We start from the raw sequence: 20,158 nt of genomic DNA, 5'->3' as shown, positions 1-20,158 counted from the left end.
TTAGTAGATGGTATACAAGACATGATCAGTTTAGGTTATTTAGTATCATTTATTTGATTACAAAATGATGGTCAGCATGATTTTTCATCCATCCATACCACAAAAAAGTCCATTTAGTTTAAATGATGGTATTAATACAAAATGGGTTAAAACGACCAGGTAGAATGACCTCCAACATTTCCAAGTCCATATCATGTGTGACATGTCACCATTTGAAAGCTTTCAAGCAATTAACAAATGTCTTCTCTGAATATCCAACAACAGGGTGTGTATCTATGTGGCTACATCTCTGTGTGTGTGTGTGTGTCGAGGTTATGACACTCCGGTCAGGCTTCCCTTGAGCTCTTTGTCAGTTTGCTTCTTTTCCCCACAGTTGCACAACAGCTGTTGGAAAATCCCCAAAACATGACGTACGTGTGTGTGTGTGTGTGTGTGTGTGTGTGTGTGTGTGTGTGTGTGTGTGTGTGTGTGTGTGTGTGTGTGTGTGTCTCTATCTGGCGGCCTCGGTCCCTTTAGACTCCACGTACTCCAGAGCCTTCTCCTTGACAGCCTGGATGCTCTCTGGCGTGCCGTTCTTCTTCTCATACTCCAGGTAACGCTTGAAGAAGAACTTGATCCTCTTCACTGCCACACTCAGGTGGATCACACGGTCAAACACAGCCCTGAACACAGGATGTTAGACCAGGTCACATGACAGGAAACACCTTGCTACCAATGACAGTGCATTCGGAGATTATTCAGACCCCTTGACCTTTTCCACATTTTGTTACGTTACAGCCTCATTCTAAAATGAAACAAAAATCCCTCAAGCTACACACAATACCCCATAATGACAATGTTTGCAAATTTATAAAATAAAAAATGAAATATCACATTTACATAAGAATTCAGACTCTTTACTCAGTACTTTGTTGAAGCATCTTTGGCAGCGATTACAGCCTCGAGTCTTCTTGGGTATGACACTACAAGCTTGGGACACCTTTATTTGGGGAGTTTCTCCCATTCTTCTTTGAAGATCCTCTCAAGCTCTGTCAGGTTGAATGGGGAGCGAAGCTGCACAGCTATTTTCAGGTCTCTCCAGAGATGTTCGATCAGGCCCAAGTCCGGGCTCTGGCTGGGCTATTCAAGGACATTCAGAGACTTGTCCCAAAGCTAATCCTGCGTTGTCTTGGCTGTGTGCTTATGGTCGTTGTCCTGTTGGAAGGTGAACCTTTGCCCCAGTCTGAGCAGGTTTTCATCAAGGAGCTCTCTGTACGCTGCTCTGTTCATCTTTCCCTTGATCCTGACTAGTCTCCAAGTCCCTGCCGCTGAAAAACCATCCCCACAGCATGATGCTGACACCACCATGCTTCACCGTAGGGATGGTTTCCTCCAGACATCCCACTTGGCATTCAGGCCAAAGAGTTCAGTCTTGGTTTCATCAGACCAGAAAATCTTGTTTCTCATGGTCTGAGAATCATTTAAGTGCCTTTAGGCAAACTCCAAGCGGGCTGTCATGTGCCTTTTACCTTCAATGCTGCAGAAATGTTTTGGTACCCTTCTCCAGATCTGTGCCTCGACACAATCCTGTCTCGGAGCTCTAAGGACAATTCCTTCGACCTCATGGCTTGCTTCTTGCTCTGATATGCACTGTCAACTGTGGGACCTTATATTGACAGGTGTGTGCCTTTCCAAATCATGTCCAATCAATTGAATTTACCACAGGTGGACTCCAATTAAGTTGTATAAGCATCTCAAGGATGATCAATGGAAACAGGATGCCCCTGAGCACAATTTCAAGTGTCATAGCAAAGGGTCTGAATACTTATGTAAATAAGGTATCTTGTTTTTTTAGTTTGAATAAATGTGCAAATGCTTTTCCAAAAACCTGTTTTCGCTTTGTCATTATGGGGTATTGTGTGCAGATTAATCCATTTTAGAATAAGGCTGTAACGTAGCAAAATGTGGAAAAAGTCAAGTGGTCTGAATACCTTCCAAATGCACCGTATATGGTAGTTAGCATATGCCCTCAATAACACCTAAATTCATGACTAGTTATGTTACAAAATTCAAATTAATGAATACAAGTTTGTCAGTTGAGGAAGAACTTACATGTACATATTTCCTAGACTAAAGTTGATCATATTTAATATTCAAATATGACATGTTTTCATAAATGAAATATTACCGGGTTAGCCTGGTCCCAGATGTGTTGGTGCTTTAATGCCAACTCCTATGGTCACTGTCATGCCAAACAGACCTGGGATCAGGCTATTCCAACGTCATTTCGTAAACAAAACCAGTGAGGTGCCATCGGGCTCACTCACCGCACTTCCTTCTGGGAGCCGTGTTTGACCATGAGGTCTATGAAGACGGACCACAGGTCGGTGCGTTTGGGGTAGCTGGTCAGGATCTTGTCCAACATGGTCTTTCCTCGCTCTACGTCTCCGTAGCGGAACTCCAGCTGGGCAAACTTCGCTATCAGATCCACATCTGAAGAGGAGGACGACGGAGAAGGTGGATGGTTAACATGGAGATACTGGTTGTAAGGTGTTAGTACCTTTTTGACTCTATGACAAAAAAGTACTAACTAAGAGCTGTCAACCTGGGAAAATGACTTGGTGAGTAGATCTGTTGAAAGATAAAAACGGACTGAGTGGAATCAGGACAGGAAAGATTGGCGTAAGCAATACAGCCAAAAGTCCACAAGATGGCGCTATTGCCATCTTGTTTATATCAATCCAACCCAGTGTCCAATAGGAGCTAGAGGTCGAATAGAGAATGTGTTGAGGTATGGGGCTCCCAAAAGGTGTGTATGAGTCCTAAAGGTAATAACAGGGGCCTTACTGTCTTTGTTAGGCAGGCTCTTGATGGCCCTCTGTAGCAGGGCGCTGGCCGCGTCACTCTGACCCTGCTGAAGCAGGAAGGTCCCGTAGCTCAGCCACACAGCCTTCTCCTGACGGAACCTCTTCACCATGGTCTTGTACAGACCTTCCGCCTCCTACACACCATTCAACAGAAGAAACCTTACAAGCTCAGAAAGAAACTCCCAATACAACATCTAATGTGCTCTAATACGGCACAAGTAAATACGTGAAGTATAATCACTTTTTTTCATTGAGGAATGTTAGCCGTTTTAATGAATGGTTGTGAGCCCTGGCAGTAAGCTACCTTAGTCTTCTGACACTTGGCGTAGATGTCAGCCAGCTGCTGGTAGACGGGCATGGGTTCACAATACTGCACGGCTCGCTCAAACACCTTCTGAAGACTCTCCTCTGTCCCATACAGGTTCTCAAGGTTCAACAGAGCCACCCACACATTTAGCTTCTCCTGCTCTTCTCTGAGGGAGAACACACGCGTGTTATAGAATACATACTTTATACACACTTTCCTTCTTTCTCTTTCACTCTTTTTTTTTGTGATACATTTTTTTGTAAGAATTATTTGATGACAGACAGGATACAGACATTACACACAATCAACACTTGGGCTTTGAAATAATTTTTTTAAGGCGGTATGACGGTATTTAATGTTTTTCAATAATAAATGTTGTAAATTTGCTTTATGAGTAGTGCGTGACCCTAGGATGGCAACACATACATTCTAAGTGATTTCAAATGGGTCTTTCTACATTCTGATTGTTGAATACTGTTCAATTCAACCAAATTTTTTTTTCTACATTTTCATACATTTCTGCATTTCCTGCACTAATTTCAGCTCCTTTCCATACTGCCACGTAGGGCTGCACGATACGGGCAAACAATCTAGGCCTTATTTTTAACCAAATGTTGCAACTGCGATTTGACTCGCAATTCAGAGAAAAACACTTGGGTGAACTGTTGGAATCATGGAAATAGATTGATTATTCTAATTCTATAGTTAGAATATAATAGTGGGCACTTTGAATAGTGTTGTTTGACATGACGAATTAAAATGCCAGGGAGGAGTTATTGTGACAGGGTAGGAACCAAAGTGTTGACAAGTGTCTCCTTGGGGACCCTATAATCTTTGGCTACATTGAATGTTTTCTTTTAGCTACTTAATTTAGCTAACAAATTCATGCTTTGCGTATTCCTCTCTGATTTAGAAGATACAGTTAATACAAGTATTATCAGGCAGTATAGCTGATGACATTTGCTCTGACTCAGTACATTTATTAGCTAGCGAACCAGCTAACTAGGGATTAGCATTAGCGGCAAATAAGATTAAGGCCCAATTTTCTAAGAAAAGACAAACTAGCTGTTTGCAGATGTAAGAAACACAAACTAATAGTGTAATTATAGAACACTAGTGGATTTATATTAAGAAGCAAAGTGAAAACAGCATCGTTGGCATCAACATTGCTGCATGTGCTGCATTGTCCATGCAGACTGAACGCAAGTGTCTCATGGTCGAGGAACAACAAATGCGTTCCTTTAGTGACGGGGGGCGGGGCTAGGTCTGTGGAGAAGGGCATGGAGAGAGAGCAGAGAGATGACCCAAGTAGCGAAGTAAACTAGAAAAATGGACGGTACACACAGCGTATCCCATTTAACAAACCAAACATTCAAATACCGTTTTAGAAGGTCAAGTAAAAAAAACTAACCGGTCCATGCATCAATACCGGTACATCATAAAATACGGTATACTGCCCAGCCCTAATCAACACATTCATATCCCCCCATGCCAACCCACCCACCCGCTTTCTTCTTCGTGTTGTCCGCCCCCCAGCCTAGCTGCGCTGGTAGAATCCCCCCAGTAGGACTGAGGGTTGCCAGAGCAACAGTGGGGCTGGGCGGGGCAGGTAGACTGCTCTCACACACCAATGACTCAAGCACCTCCAACTGTACAGCCAGAAAGCTGCTGAAGGCCTCCAGGCTGGAGTTGCAGCACTCAGAGAGCGACGACAACACCAGCACAGGAGATCCCTCCAGAGGTGGATCTAAGGAGCGTGTTATGAACACACACACCTGTCCCCACCCCACCACTAACCTGAAGGAGATAGTCTTCAGAGCCCTCTCGGCCACCGCTCTAGCCTGTTCTATCTGTGTGGCCTGCAGGTGGAAGGCCATGAACTGCAGCCAGAGCAGAGAGCTGTCAGGGGAGCTGAGTAGCAGGCGCTCAAAGCTAGCCGCCGTCTGGGGTCGCAGGCCTGGGTCCATCAGCTCCGTCTCCAGCTTGGTCAGGGCCTTCTCAGCCTCCCGCTTCTCCACCTCCTGCTTATGGCGAGACTTCTTCTGGGGCTGGGTGGACGAGGGGGATGAAAGCAAGGAAAGAAGAAGAAAGAAAGGATTTAGGGGAGAGTGACAGTTAAAGAGAGGAAGGAAAGAGAGATAGAGAAAGGTCATAAAGACAACACCAGTACCATAAATAATCCAAGAGTAGAGGTCAAACGTACACCTCCGTGAACATTTTGGAGGCTGTACAGCCATTCTGACCCTCATAGAAAATGCAACGCAAACATTCCTTTACTAAGTGATTTCCTAAGTGCCACTCGTAGTACAACCCCAGCATTACCCCTTACCTTAGTGTTCACCTCGTCGTCCTCCCCGTCGCTGGAGTCCTCTCCCCCCAGGGCAGCGGATGCTGGCTTCAGGGCACTCAGCGCTGCATCCCAGGAGAACCCTCCGGTCACCTGCAGTCTGGCCGGCTGCACTGGGACGGGCTTCTCCACCTCCGCAGGTTCCAACTTCTTTTCCTCCTCTACCTCTTCTTCTCTGAAGTACACCTCCACTCCGCTGTCGCTGTCCTCCCCTTTCCCCTTCTTCTTCTTCTTCGAAACTGTCTCCGCTGTTTCCTGCGTTAAGACAGAAGTGATTATATGGATTAGACATTCCAGTCCCCAGTCAAACTGCTAGGGCGATCCAAGTTATACAGTGATCAGTGCTTCCTGTATTCTGTGTAGTATTATTAGTATCAGTGACATCATGGAAGAGGACAGGTTTCTTTTTAAAATAGCTTATTATCTAAATTGTATTACATGTATAATTTTTGGGGATAAAAACCACTCACACATCTCAGTTATCTTGTTGCAAATGTCGTATCCCTTTGTTTATTCAAACTAAAAAGGATTAGCTTGTATTTCACCCTCAGCGGGGTCACTAGAAAGCAGAAACATCTGGTTTTCAGGGATACAGCATCTCCAGCGTAGCTTCCTTTTCCTCTGAAAACTGGATGTGGTGACCCCGCTCAGGCGTTTCTGTTTTACACCTGCTACGTTAGATGACCTTGTATTAAGAAAAGAGGGACAAATAGACACCTGCTTGCTCTCCGACTCTGTGCGTTTCCTCTTCTTGGTGGTGTCACGCTTCTCCTTGTCCTCTCCTGTCAGGCGCAGGTGCAGCCCCAGGGATTCTGGGAGCACATCTGGTTTCCCAGTGTCCTCTTGGAGCAGAGACAGATCCACCAGCCCTTTTTCTTTGTCGATGCTGAGAGGAACAACACATTCGTGTTAAAAACCAAAATGTAGAAAACTAAAAACTCCTACACATTGGTGCTCTTTGTTTGCTCCATAATAACCCTGTGGGTCACAAACATGTTCAATAAAACAAATAAATCTAGATTATTACCCCAAAATATGACTAACAACTTCCTTGCTTTATGGAACACCCCTATTCAAGAATGAGATGGTCAGGAAGGGCCGACCTATTCCCCTAGCAGTGGTGGTGGGGTTGTACCAAATTATTGTAAGGGGGGGGGGGGGGGTCTTACCTGAGGATCTTGGTGGTGAGCAGTGTGGACTGTGGTACTTTCTTGGCATAGTCTTGGTGGCTAGCCACAAAGTACTTAGTGGCCTTCTGGAACTGGGCTCTGCCATTTATGGACCTAGACAAACTGTCAAAAACAAAAAAAGGCAACATTTTCAATTAGCTATATTGCCATAGCAACAGCTTTTCTACGTTGGGTTTTCATAATCATAATTGATCTTCAGGAAAAAGCTGCACGATCATTTCATATCTTCCCAGGCCATTGTGCATGTATACTAAAGGGACTGTGAATCTGAGATATATTGTCTAAGTATAATACAGAAGTACTGAACACCTTACATGTATTTTTCATTCATAGTTTCATATCTTTCCAGGACATTGTAAAGGTATGTCATTTTTTAAAATAAAAGGTCTGGTTTCTATAAAGGGATAATGGACTGAGTTACCTAACAAAGACTCCCTGTGCATTGACAGTCCTCACATAGCCTCTGACGATCTGCCCCTCTGACAGGTCTTCCAGAGACACAATCTCTGGGTCCTTTACTACCGAGGCCTTCCCTGGGTTCGTCCTGAAAGATCATCAAATGATTCATTTAGAAAATGCCCTTTTCCAGTGCTCAAAGCGCCAAACATAGATATATGATGATAGTTAGAATGGACCAGTAGAATAGAGAAGAATGAAGAGAGAGGCATGTATAGGGTTGAATAGGGTGTCGTTATTGCTTTGGGAGTCATTTCCTAATACACTTGAACTCTTTAATTCACTTTGTCCATGAAAACCAAGTCAGAGAGGGAATCATACCTCGAAGGACGGAGGGACAGCTGCCATTTGCTCTTCGCCTCTCCTACAATGCAGCACCTAGAGAGAGAGCACAAAAACATTAACACATTACTTAGTATAACCTTGAAATAACTTGAATTACATAAATAAAAAGACCAGCTTTAGAGCGTTAACACTCCAAAACCATTTTAACTTGACTAACTTTTAGACTGGTCCAGTTAGCCTTTAACCCAGGTTTAAAGTGTGCCACTGACCTGACCAGCTGGTCCTTGCTGTACCGCTCCAGAGGTTTTGGCTTATATTTGTCGGCCAGGTCCTCCATGGCAACCGTTCCCATGGCGCTGAATGGCAGCTTCACCAGCAGACCCAGGTTTGGATCTAGCTTCTGCACCAACCCCATGATTACATGGCCCTTCTCCAACTTGTGTACACCTGACAGTGATTGACGAGTGAGTAAATGCAACTACAACACAGCGAGAGAGCTGTATATGGTGAGGTGACCTGTCTGTATTGATGGTTCCAAGTTTAAAAGTTGGTTATACGTTGATATTTCTGTATTGGTGGTTAGAAGGGCCTATTTTCAATGTACTGATGTTTAGAAGGTTCTATGTAATATTCAATGTACTATTGATGGTTGGAAGGGTCTTATATTCACTGTATTGACGGTTAGAAGAGGGTTGTGTTTCTTGTATTTATTTTGTGTTCTTACCATTGAGAGACAATGAGAGGCGTGAGGGCTTGGAGGAGCTGACTGTCACCACCTTAGCACTGACCGCCTGGCCCAGCTTGAACAGCTTCTCTGGGTGTTTGGCATGCTGAATAATACAAATAAAAAAAGGATTTCAGTGAACCTATTAGGGTGAACACAGATCCATACAGTATAAGGGACATCTGAGGGATGACACCATCTTCATTTTACAGTTTTACAAAAATGTCTTGAGGTCTTTGAGGGAATTCCCCATAGAAGGAATGAGAAAAACATTGAGTTGAGTGTATATAAAACATACTTTAGGGTCAGAGGTCATGGCCAGCTGTTCAACAGTTCCAGTTACTGAGGGACCAGTAGTCACTTCCAGACACTTCCTCGTTGGAAAGTACTGAGGAAGAAATACACATTTAACACAACTAGTACTACTACTAAACATGTTTCACACATTCTGTTTAACAAGTTACTTAACTTCAATTTACGTTTGTTCAAACTCACCTTTGACACAAAGCAAATGACGTCGTCTCCGACCTGATAACGCTTCAGCTTCTCTTTGGTCTTGACAGGCTTAATATCTGCGTCTTCTTTCAGTTTACTGTGACCAGAGAGGGAAAGATGATCTAACAAGAAACCAAAAAGGCACTATAATAACAGAGTATGTTTTTCTAAATGTTCAGAACATTTACCTGGGAAGAAGTGTGAGTTCAGGCATGGAGTAAGTGAAGTTGGGATGGGAGATCGGCAAGAACCTAAAAAAGAAGACATATTTGCAACTCTAAAATAATGCAAATATTTCAAACAGAATACCTGTAATTCAGAAATATCCTTCAAATGATCGAACAAAATGTGGCTACTTAAATCTGTTACTATGTTGTTATCCTTACCTGTGACTGTTGCCCTCCCGTCCGCCGATGACCCGGGCTGTGACCTCACTTCCTATCTTGAGGAGGGACGTGGGGAACGTTCCCACGCACACCACTTCCTGTATCTCGGACACGTGCACGCACCCCGTGCTCCCGTCCTCTAGCGTCACCAGCACACACGTAGGCTTCACTTTCTTCACCTTCCCCTTGACCACGTCGCCGTAGCGATACGTGCCCTTCGACCCCTTGGAGGCGGAGATTAATCTCTTGCGTTCGGGCGGGGCGAGTTCCCAGGACACTAGGGGGAGCCCTTCTAGTTCCTCGCAGCTGGATTTGGTGACGGTGATCGTCAGGGTTTTACCGACAGTCAGCTTCTCAGAGTCGAAGCGGAACGTTTCGTTGGGGTGATTGGTGGTTTGGATGACCGTCAGTTGGGCCGTGTCGCCCAATGAGATGACGGCAAAGTCGCGGTCGGCGTGATGCACAGTGGCAGTGTGTGTGGACCCTGCCAACACCTATAAGGACACAGGTTATGAACTATCAATATTTTAAGGCTTTTCAAAGTGGAAAAGATTGTTTAGTCCATAAAGGTGCAGGGAATTTCACCTTGAGGGATAATACAGATATTGCATTGAATGTTTTCAAAAAATGTTTTACCAAATTAACCACATTATCCACTATTGACTTTTCAGCCACCCAACCACTCTTAAAGAAGCTTCACGTAGTCACAAACGATACTAGCTATAGTAAGGCAGTGTTCCAAACGCACTATATAGGAACTAGGGTGTCACTTGCGATGCAGCCTTGTACTCACCTCTTGCCTCTTGCCGGTCAGTTTAGTCAAGAGGGACACGTAGACTTGAGAGGTCACGAGGTCAACGTGGAGGATTACCGGCATGCACTTCTGCCCCGTCGCCAACTTACCTGAAACATTACACACATTTAGTTTACATTATAACTATGATGTAACAGTCAAAACATTCCCCATGTGTCACACTCAAAACATTTCTCATGTGTCTGGTAGAAGGGTAAACAAAGCTCTATTATTGGGTTCATCGCGATGACTAAGGTGTAACAGTCAAAAGATTCCCCATATTATGTCTGGTAGAAGTTCCACTGGGTACAGGGTCAATTCCACGTAAATTCAGTCAATGCAGGAGTTACAATTGTAATTTCAATTCACTTCCTGAATTGAAAGGGGATTGAGCCCAACCCTGATTGGACACATAGTGAATACTCACCCGGCGCATTGTCCTTGGTGGCCAGTACGGTGGCTGCGCTGAGTTCGTCTGACTTGAAGGTGACACTCCCATCCTCCCTCACCTCGTCTACGCTCATCTTCATCTTCTGGCCTATGGTCACCGCAGACAGCTGCGTGAGTAAGTCAGAGTCACCTGTCAGAGCCAGAGGGAGGAGAGAGGAGGAACAAGAGAAAAGAGAGAGTTAAAGGTAACTCTTAGCATAATCCTTTTGATCAATTTAAATTGATTGGAATAGCACTTTTGAACCTACTAGGAAAAGGGAACTTAGCAAACGTAAGAAAACGAATAGTTCCTAGAACAGTTGGCAACAACGTTACAACACACGTACCTCTGCTGGCCATCATCTCCATCACGGCCTTCCTCTCCTGCAGGCCTCGGATCAGCCTGGCCTGGCCGTCTCTCTTGGGGGAGGTGACCTCTGACACCTTGAGACTGACCAGGAACCTGTGCTTCTCCTCGTCCAAGTTGGTCACCTTGGCAACCACCGTATGGCCCAGCTGGAAGTGAGCCGCCGTGTCGCTGATGAACTTGTCACTCATGGCCTAGAGGAGAAAGAGTACGTCAATATAAATTATTCTATACTAAATGGCTTTTAGACAATGTTATTGATGATTTGAAGGAGAAAGGAGGGGTGAGCTGCATAAATTCTACAAACGAACCCTGAAAAATATTCTGCTGATTGGGTTTCTGCTCTGATTGAGCTTCAGATCCTTGTGGATCTTTGTCAGGGCGATTATACCTTTTCAACAAACTGCATAATATATTCTGAGCTAACTCCCATTGACCCCTACTAACTCCCATTGACCCCTACTAACTCCCATTGACCCCTACTAACTCCAATTAACTGTGGCTAAGTGCCACTAGTAATTCCTTCCCTACTAACTCACCGCTTTAGGGGCCAGGCCAACCAGGCCATAGGGGAACTCCACAAACACTCCGTAGGGCATGATGTTCTTAACCCAGCCAATCAGCTGCACCCCAACTGTGATGTCAGAGAACTCCTTAGCCACCACACCCCCCTCCTCCAGGAATGACTTCACAGTGGGCTTTTTAGTCAGGGTCTTGAGACAGGCAGGGTTAAGGGAAAGGTACTGTGTAGTCGTACTACAGTAAAAAGCAGTTACGATGTCCTTTAGTAAGAGGTAGTCGTTTCCTTGGTATAGCCACTACATTCTAAACACAACCACGACAGCCAACCGCAATGGTGAGACGAACACAACATTCAGCCACACTGATGAGCGTTCTGTTATGTTTTGGGCTATGTGTCTGAAATCAATGTGTGAAGGTAAGTGAGCGATCTGAAGTTTAAAAGTATAAAAAGGATACAATATTCGGTTTCTTCTTGCTGAGGCAGACAACGTTGGAGATGATGTCACCCTCTTGCAGCCCCTCCCACAGCAGTAGGCAGTTGGACACGTGGTCGGAGAGGTGCATCATGGGTAGAAAGGCGATGGTCTCCTCTGGCAGAATGGACACCTCCAGACCGGTAAGGACTTTGCTCACCACCTTAACCTCCACTTTCTAAAACAATAAAAAGACAAAAAACAGAATGCAAAGATCAGTTTAGACTCCAAGCCAACAACGGAGATTAACCTAACACATTCAACAACTGCATAGAACATTCAACTATATAAAAGAGAGACCGTCTTTTTTTTTTACAAATTCAGAAATTATGATATGTGTTAACAATATGAAAGGATGTGCTGCCATTTTCTTACCTTCCCAACCTCAAAGTCAAACGTGGGTTTAGGCGATGCCTCGGTGTCTCCTCCTGCCACTGCCTTGAAGGAAAGAAGGAGCTTCTCCTTCTCCACGTCACAGTTCAGCACTTTAGCCTTCACCACCTGAATAGAACAGAGAACCAAGGTTGCCATTAAGACTGCGTTTAGAAAGGCAGCCCAATTCTGATTTTTCCCCCCACTAATTGGTATTTTAACAATTAACATCAGACCTTTTCATATCAGATCTTTTTCAGATTTGATTGGTCAAAAGACCAATTAGTGAAAAAGAGATCAGAATTGGGCTGTCTGTCTAAACTAAGACTTCCCTGTTTTGATACAGAAGTTTAAAAACGGAACCTTTTCTGACACCGGCAAGACAAACGGGTGGAAGAACTTCAGTTAAAGTGACTGTTTTATGTGTCAAAGTTCAATAACTATCAGTAGGCTACTTCAAGGTTATTCAAGAGGACAATTAGCCTATATCGCAAGTAGAACATAGAAAAACAACAACAAATCTACAACGCATAAGAATGATCAAGATACAGAAAAGTGCCAGGCAGCCATTTTGTTTCCCCTCACCTGTCCGACGTAGAACATGTTCTCAGGAACTATCACCGGCTCCGTGCTGAGCTCGTTGGGGGGCACCAGCCCCTTGACTTCGCCGTAGAAACAGACAATGCAGCCAAAGTCCTTGACACAGACGATGAACCCGTGGGAGACGCGACCGCGGCGAGCATCTTTGTAGGTCAGGAACAGGGGGAGGGAGGAATCTACCAGGGCCCTCTTCCTGGTTAGGGTCAGCTTCTTCTCCTGTGGGTCCACCGACAACACCTAAGACAGAGGGATGGAGGGAAACCGTTTTAAACGAAGAGATTAAACAGCAAATCAGACAAGCAAGCACAGAGTACGTTAAAACCTCTTAAGGATCTCTACAGATCGGTGTTCCACCCGCGGGACGGTCGAGCTAATGTGCGCTAATGCGATTAGCATGAGGTTGTAAGTAACAAGACAATTTCCCAGGACATATCTGATATTGGCAGAAAGCTTAAATTCTTGTTAATCTAACTGCACAATTTACAGTAGCTATTACAGAAAGAATACCATACTATTGTTGAGGAGAGTGCACAGCTATGAACTTTAAAAGTTATTAATAAACCAATTACGCACATTTGGGCAGTATTGACAAGATTTTGAACAGAAATACAATGGTTCTTTGGATCAATCTAAAACTTTGCACATATACTGCTGCTACCTAGTGGCCAAAATCTAAATTGCGCCTGGGCTGGAATAATACATTATGGCCTTTCTCTTGCACTTCAAAGACTATGGAACAAAAAAAGATCTAATGTGTTATACTCTCCTTCATTAATTTCACATTTTCACAAACTTCAAAGAGTTTCCTTTCAAATGGTATCAAGAACATGCATATCCTTGCTTCAGGTCCTGAGCTACAGGCAGTTAGATTTGGATATGTTATTTTAGGTGAAAATTGAAAAAAAGGGTCAGATCCTTATAAGACACTTTTTCATCTACTTATTAGGTAGATTAACCTACACCTAATATTTGCTAAAGAGAATTATGAGCAGGTGTTTATTTCATCAATGATTGGTTCCCCAAGGTCACCACAGTTGACCCTTTCTAAAGGTGAGAGGTTACACAGTACTACTGACCCGGCACTTGATGGTCATGCCCACGGTGTACTTCTTCTCGGGGTTCTTGAGGATGATGTCAGAGAGGTGTGTCCGTGGAACCAGGCCTCTGATGTAGTCTGTCACCTTCACCATCATGCCATGGCTCTGGAGGGAGGTCACCATGCCCTGGGAGAGAGGGAGGACAAACTGGGTTAAAACACATGCCAGTAGGAATGCAGAATTCCCGGTTGGAAGGTTCCTGGAATCAGGAGCAAATCATCCAGAATCCCCCAACCTGAAATTCTAGAAAACCTAGGAAAGTTACAAGAATTTTGTCACCCTACACACACACACACACTTTAATGGGCTAACATGGTTTATTTTTTTGAAGACCTTTCAGAGGTGTTGTGCGAGAGAGAGACAAACTAAAAATATAAAATATCTTACCTGAACAATCTGTCCAGGTTGAATGTCATGGTATCTTCTGAAGAATGGGGCGTTAATGACGCTCCTATAGGAGAGACCACAAGGTTACAAACTGGAACAAACATACGTCCTTTCCAAGCTGGAACAAACATACGTCCTTTCCAAGCTGGAACAAACATACGTCCTTTCCAAGCTGGAACAAACATACGTCCTTTCCAGATGTATTGAATGGAATTGAAAACGTCACACACATTTGCAACAGGGCTTTCACGCACACACACTATTCAAAGTCGGGTTCGTGACCCCTGGCGGGGTTGCTTGGGAATTGTAGTGGGGTCACCCCAAACAGACAATTAAGAATACAGATTATTATATGGGACAATATACAAACGTTTAAGAAAGATAACTTGAAAAATACTATTTTATTGAATTCATGTATTTATTGGTTCTCCTAATTTTGATGGAAAATATTGAATTGGTTAAGTGTTGATGTAAATCATTAGGTTTGGGGTGGGGGTCGCCAGAAATTCTGGCCAAGAAAATGAAATGAAAATATTTGAATACCACTGCACTACAGGATGTCCATCCACACACACCACACTTACTGACGCAGGCTGACCAGGTGCACCTGCTCCATGGGGCTGAAGTCCATGATCCTACAGGTGTGTTCAGGCTTGGCCATGACACGGTTCAGGTTGAACGCCTCCCTGGGCTCCTTCATGTGGTTCCTCTGGAGACGGGAGAAACGGAGCTATCAAATCAAACCACTGCCCCTAGGCCAGTCACAGAGCACATTAGTCCACTTTCACTGGGCCAGGTCAAAACAGCCATGGGTTTGAGGTTTTGCATTGTTTTTAATGTTGGTTTGTCACATGATCCAAAGGGCATGGGCTCACCATTATGTTCTCACCATAGTTGATGAACTTCCTCATCCAAAACCGTTGCAATATTCTCTACAACACTGTTTTTATCCTTAAAATTTTGGCAGTAGTAAGGTCCTCTACCAGGTCTACAAAGAGGGCCTTGGCTATAGTTAGTATGGTACACCAACAATATGGTCTACCAGCAATAGGAACTAACATGGACGAAGACCCGAGTTGGTACTTAAACTCCCAAGACGTAACGCAAGTATGGTCTAACAACCCGGACTCACATGTACAAACACCACAGTCTGGTCAGGCAGCTTCAGCATGGCTCCAGACAGGTGATGGAGAGCGGTCATCTTGCAGCCATGCGCCACCTCCCCTATCCTCTCAGTGGCCACCAGGTCCACGTCGCCCCCTGGCTGCAGCAGGTGGCTGCGCAGGGACAGGCCCACCAGGCGGGTGGACGGCTCCACATAAAGGACGCAGGCCTTCAACTGGGAGAGAAAGGGGTAAGAGGTCAAAAGTCAATAAAGGTCAACTGAATGTAATGTCTAAACTAGATTACAGTCATAATTGGCCAATTTGAAATTCTCACGAATTGCTTGTTTTTGTTTTGTTATTTGAGGTAGAAATATGTACAACTCTTGCATGTACGATTATTGTTGAAAAACTCGCTTTCATACGATGCAAAGTCCGACATTCTATACCATTCTGTCTCATCCAACTGTGCGACAGACTGATTGGCAATAGCCTAATAGACTGTAAATTCTTACGTTGTCTCCCTCGCTGAATGTGGAGGCCTGTTCTGGTTCCAGGTGCATAAAGTCCACCAGGCCGGTGAAGGAGGAGAGGAAGTCCAGAATCAGACCGTGTAGGGTCACCTAGAACCACAGGGTCAACCACAATGAAACAGGACGTCAACATATTATTGACTTAAAAAAAAAAGACCTCTCAGATATACTAAATTGCAAGTTCTCTAGTTGCTATCAATATTACAAAAAGCAACAAGAGACATTTGCCAAAAATACTAAGCCACGAAACGGTGTAATAGTTCATTTATAATCATAGGTGTAAACCAACACTTCTCCGTGCTTAGACTTAGACTACTAATATGTATAAGATTGTTGTTAGAATACAAGAGTACTCAGTCAATGTACCTTTTTGATCTGGGCCTTGACCACTAGGCCAGGCAGCAGGTTGGTAAGGGTCCAGCCGTGCTCTGTGTCTGCAACGGCCTGAGCCACCGCCGTGGGGCTGATGGACAGACGGACCACACGCCCATCGTTCTTCACCTCCTCCAACAGAGAAGTCACATACTGGCCAGCCTTCAGCTCTGCAACACCAGGGTTGTTGTGTTCATTAGGCATCAAACGGAAGAAAACAGACAAACAGGAAGGGGCTACCGGGACTTGTCCCATAAGAAATGGTCATTAATACTTTCCGTTGCAAAACATTTTAAACTGCGAGCCCCAATGAACATGACCCAGAAAAGCCACATTCAACAACACAATAGTAATTTTAATTACGCCTACAGAGTACATTGACGAAACGTATCAGGCTTCTGGAGAAACTAACAGCGTGACATTGAATGGAATGTGTACTATATTTGATGTGAAAGGGGACTCTTTAGATACCTTTAGGACTATTAGTTTTGTCTTTGGCTGCCTGCTTGGGCAGGAAGGCCTTGGTTCCCTTGATGCCCAGGTCAACCAGGTAGCCGTGATCCTCAATACTCTCTACACAACCACTCAGGACCTGAAACAAAAACGTGACACATCAGTCTTAGCCTAAAACATGACCTCAAATCATAAACAGGATATCACAACTTTTCTTTATTTTTCCTAGCTCTTCTTAGACAAATGCCTCTATGTTTTCAACTGAAGAGACACTGCTTTGGGGAACTGAAACCAGAGACACAAAATGTGACCCTGACTCAGTGACCCCCCCCCCCCCCGAGACAGACTGTGCCCCGTTCCGACTTGTCAACGTATCATCACTGAAGAGGAGATCACGGGCCCAGAGCCGGGTTTTTAATTTGTACTATATCATGTATACTGTAGGTGTTGACTCACCAAACCAGCCTTCAGAGAGCCAGTACTCAAGCCCTTGTTGACCTCTTTGGGGTTGATTGACAGCTGAATGCTGACCGATCCTCCTTTGGCAGTGTCCAACCTGGCTACCACACACCTGACCAGCATGCCCGGGGAGAAGAGACTGGAGAGAGAGAAGATCTCCTGGAGAGAAAGAGCAAAGTGGATCGATTAGGATGTGTTGTTCACACCTCATTCGTACAGTATCAGGAATTTTCTTCTGAACTCCGTGAGGTCGGGAGCCCCCGGTGCACCAAGCAAAAAAACAATAATTAAAGCTGTGTACGTTTTTTGAACTCAGAGCAGTTCTTCTAAATATGGTGTAATATGAGGATAAGACCTCTCAGGCCGTGTGTAGACTAGTCATTTAAGTTTTTGGATTCTGATCAAGGAGTTTTGATCATGCATCTACTCTACACTACATTTAAATATGTCTACCGTGTCCGGATTCCCTTTCCCGCGCTATATTCAAATGTCAGTAAGCAATCAGCAAACGGTGGCATAGGCAAAGATGATAATAGCACAAGAACTTGATGGCAGTAGCAAAATACTGTAACTAGTCAACTAGCCCCTGTAGCTAGCCAGCAAGCTCGGAAAGCTAAAGGGGTTAGCATAACCATCTCTATAACTCTAGCCAAACAAAGTGGTGTTTTTCAAAATATTAGCCAGCTGGATTGCATTTATGAAGCCAGCAAACACGTTCCTCACACACTAAGAACGCATTTCCCCCACAACAGTATAATGAAAAGATGGCTTTCGCTCCCAAAAAACAAGTTTCTAAAGACTTGCCGTTGGAATGCTGATGACGTCGCCCACTACATACGCTTTCAGTAGCCTGATTGCGTTCAGACTCAGGAGAAATCTGCACACAATACGTCCCTGAGGTGATCAGCCTTATATGAACCCAATGCATCTTTTGTGTGCCTAGAACGGTCTTTTCAGTGAATATCATATTCTGATAGCAGAAGTAGCATCTATGTGTCAAGTGTAGACCTGCCCTTAGAATTGCCTTATTAGACATCTCAAAAACAAGTGCATAGCCTGTTACCTATACAAGACAGAACAATCCCCTCGGTAGGAGTTACATTCAATGTGTTACCTCTGAAGAAGCAGAGTCCAGGTGGTCACTCAGTATCTTGGTGTACGAGTCCGAGATATTGGAAATGTTCAGGTATCCCAAAAGGCCGCTGGGCAGGTTAATCGTCACCTCAAAATCTGCCACCTCCTTCACACAGCCCAGCAGTAAGGTGCCCACCTTCAGGCTCTGGGGGTAAAAAAAACAACAGGATTGTGTTAATTAATAATCAAACAGAAAAAAATGTACTGAAACATAGAGGGACTCCCTGGACTTGTCCAATAAACGCTTTTCCCCCCTTTCTCTGTTACACAATCTTTAAAAAAAAAATGCAGCGTTGTGCCCTTATGAGCATGACCCAGGTTCTGAGCACATTCAAAGGGTGTGCAAAGGAAATGAGATGGCAGAGAAATATAAAATGTTAAAAAGTACGTTGTTGATCGAACTTACTTTTAACTGTAGGATATCTACAGAGGTTGTTGTATTGAGCTTCAGAGCCTCCTCTTTGCTCGTCTTTTGCCTCTTAGCTTTCTTCAAGGCATCCTCTTTCTGTCCCTTCCTTTTCTTGGATTCTTCTGGTTTATGTGTCTGACAGAGTCAACCACAATAGTATATTTACTGACAGACAGAATACTGTTTGAGACGCACATTTGAGCTTAGCTCTGGTCTAGGGTGTCAGTAGGTTGCACAGTTGCGAACAAATCTCTGGACCAGAGCTAATTTGAGGTAAATCACAATAAGGTTCGTATATCACATTGATGATTGACTAGACTCGGGTTTTTTTTTTACCTCGAACAGATTGTCCACTTCTGTATGCCTTCTCACAGGTTCTGCTTTACTTTCAGTGGTCTGCTTGGTTTTACCTCCACGAGGGAAGTCCTCCTCCGTTGATGCCATGGTTGGTTACTGATTTAAAGGTCTACAGAGACAAATTACACAGTGAATGTTATCAAAGAGGAAAGGGGGCGACAAGGGCTCTTTTAGAACACATGCCAGTGGTGGAAAAAGCACCCAATTTTCATACTTGAGTCAAAGTAAAAAGATAACTTTAAAGAAATTGACTGAAGTAAAAGTTAGTCACCCAGTAAAATACTACTTGAGTAAGTCTAAAAGTATTTGGTTTTAAATGTACTTAAGTATCAAAATTAGAAGTATAAATCATTTAAAATTGCTTATATTAAGCAAAATAGACGACACAATGTTATTTTTGTATTAGGATTGCCATGGGCACAGTTCAACACTCAGACATAATTTTACAAACGAAGCTTTTGTGTCAAGTGAGTCTGCCTGATCTGAGGCAGTAGGGATGACCAGGGATGTTCTCTTGATAAGTGTGTGAATTAGACAATTGTCCTGTCTTGCTAAGCATTCAAAATGTATTTTGTACTTTTGGGTGTCAGGGAAAATGTATGGAGTAAAACGTACATTATTTTCTTTAGGAATGTAGTCAAAAATATGAATACTAAAGTAATGTACAGATACCCCAAAAACATGCACATGTCAAGCAATGTATGATTGAACAGTTTCATATATCGACTATTTCGAATACACCTATGATAAATATTTTTATTGTGAACACTGGCATTGTTACATGCACATCGAGTGTATCATTTACCTTCTGCTTCAAAAAATATTTAGTTAGAATCTTGATGGCTTGCTAGTTAGCTACATCCCCATTAGGACATCCCAAAACATCAGCAGCATTGCTAACGTTAGCTAGTAAGCTACAGTCCGTTAGCATGCAAGTCATACAAACCAGACAATCGGTTAAAACACAGAAATACAACAATCAATACGTGCCAACGTTTTCCTCGATTGTACATGTTTATAAAAAGGTAACATCCACTAGCAAACACTACCTTTTTCTTTTAAATATCCAGTTCAGAAGTTAGTATGCAAGCTCACATGTGTGGATCAGAAGCACGCCATGTTTTGAAACCGGAAATGGACTTCAGTGGGCGCCCCCTAATTGTCCATTGATGTCCATCTTTCAAGTGATTGGCGTTTCAACAAACCTGTCATTGTCCAATTTTACCTTAAAAATGCGGGGTTATTCCTTGACTGACGTTAGC

General features: G+C 43.8%; 1 protein-coding gene and 1 non-coding gene across 8 annotated transcripts; both read right to left on the bottom strand.

Annotated features, from left to right (window-relative positions):
• Positions 1 to 29: 29 nt before the first annotated feature.
• Positions 30 to 20,075, bottom strand: LOC115147251 (protein RRP5 homolog). 7 transcript variants are annotated; one of them, XR_003866302.1, is made up of 36 exons: positions 19,946 to 20,057; positions 18,876 to 19,005; positions 18,537 to 18,674; positions 18,111 to 18,275; positions 16,994 to 17,155; positions 16,556 to 16,676; positions 16,079 to 16,254; positions 15,695 to 15,802; positions 15,209 to 15,415; positions 14,661 to 14,785; positions 14,077 to 14,140; positions 13,669 to 13,815; positions 12,578 to 12,829; positions 11,996 to 12,121; positions 11,604 to 11,798; positions 11,165 to 11,338; positions 10,606 to 10,819; positions 10,257 to 10,409; positions 9,830 to 9,939; positions 9,037 to 9,530; positions 8,839 to 8,901; positions 8,651 to 8,747; positions 8,454 to 8,543; positions 8,156 to 8,261; positions 7,701 to 7,878; positions 7,468 to 7,524; positions 7,112 to 7,234; positions 6,670 to 6,792; positions 6,218 to 6,386; positions 5,483 to 5,755; positions 4,951 to 5,201; positions 3,151 to 3,319; positions 2,827 to 2,980; positions 2,307 to 2,472; positions 415 to 662; positions 30 to 289 (listed from the first exon to the last, which is right to left on the bottom strand). XR_003866302.1 is itself a non-coding variant. In XM_029689390.1 (36 exons), exons 2-35 carry the CDS (start codon positions 18,981 to 18,983, stop codon positions 491 to 493), a joined length of 5,430 nt encoding a protein of 1,809 aa, XP_029545250.1. In that variant the 5' UTR covers positions 18,984 to 19,005; positions 19,946 to 20,057; the 3' UTR covers positions 30 to 414; positions 451 to 490. The 7 variants fall into 7 exon arrangements, 6 of the variants coding, with proteins under 6 accessions (XP_029545250.1, XP_029545251.1, XP_029545253.1 ...); XM_029689390.1 differs by having other exon boundaries at positions 30 to 414; positions 451 to 662; XM_029689391.1 differs by having other exon boundaries at positions 30 to 452; positions 489 to 662.
• On the bottom strand, positions 4,674 to 4,914 carry LOC115147956 (small nucleolar RNA SNORA53). Its single transcript, XR_003866536.1, has one exon. It is a non-coding gene; the product is annotated as a small nucleolar RNA SNORA53 (small nucleolar RNA).
• Positions 20,076 to 20,158: the final 83 nt, after the last annotated feature.

This window comes from Salmo trutta, chromosome 14 (assembly GCF_901001165.1).
Source record: "Salmo trutta chromosome 14, fSalTru1.1, whole genome shotgun sequence".
Lineage (NCBI taxonomy): Eukaryota > Metazoa > Chordata > Actinopteri > Salmoniformes > Salmonidae > Salmo > Salmo trutta.
The sequence above is the reverse complement of the archived record's forward strand: the minus strand, read 5'-3'. Positions and strand labels throughout refer to the sequence as shown.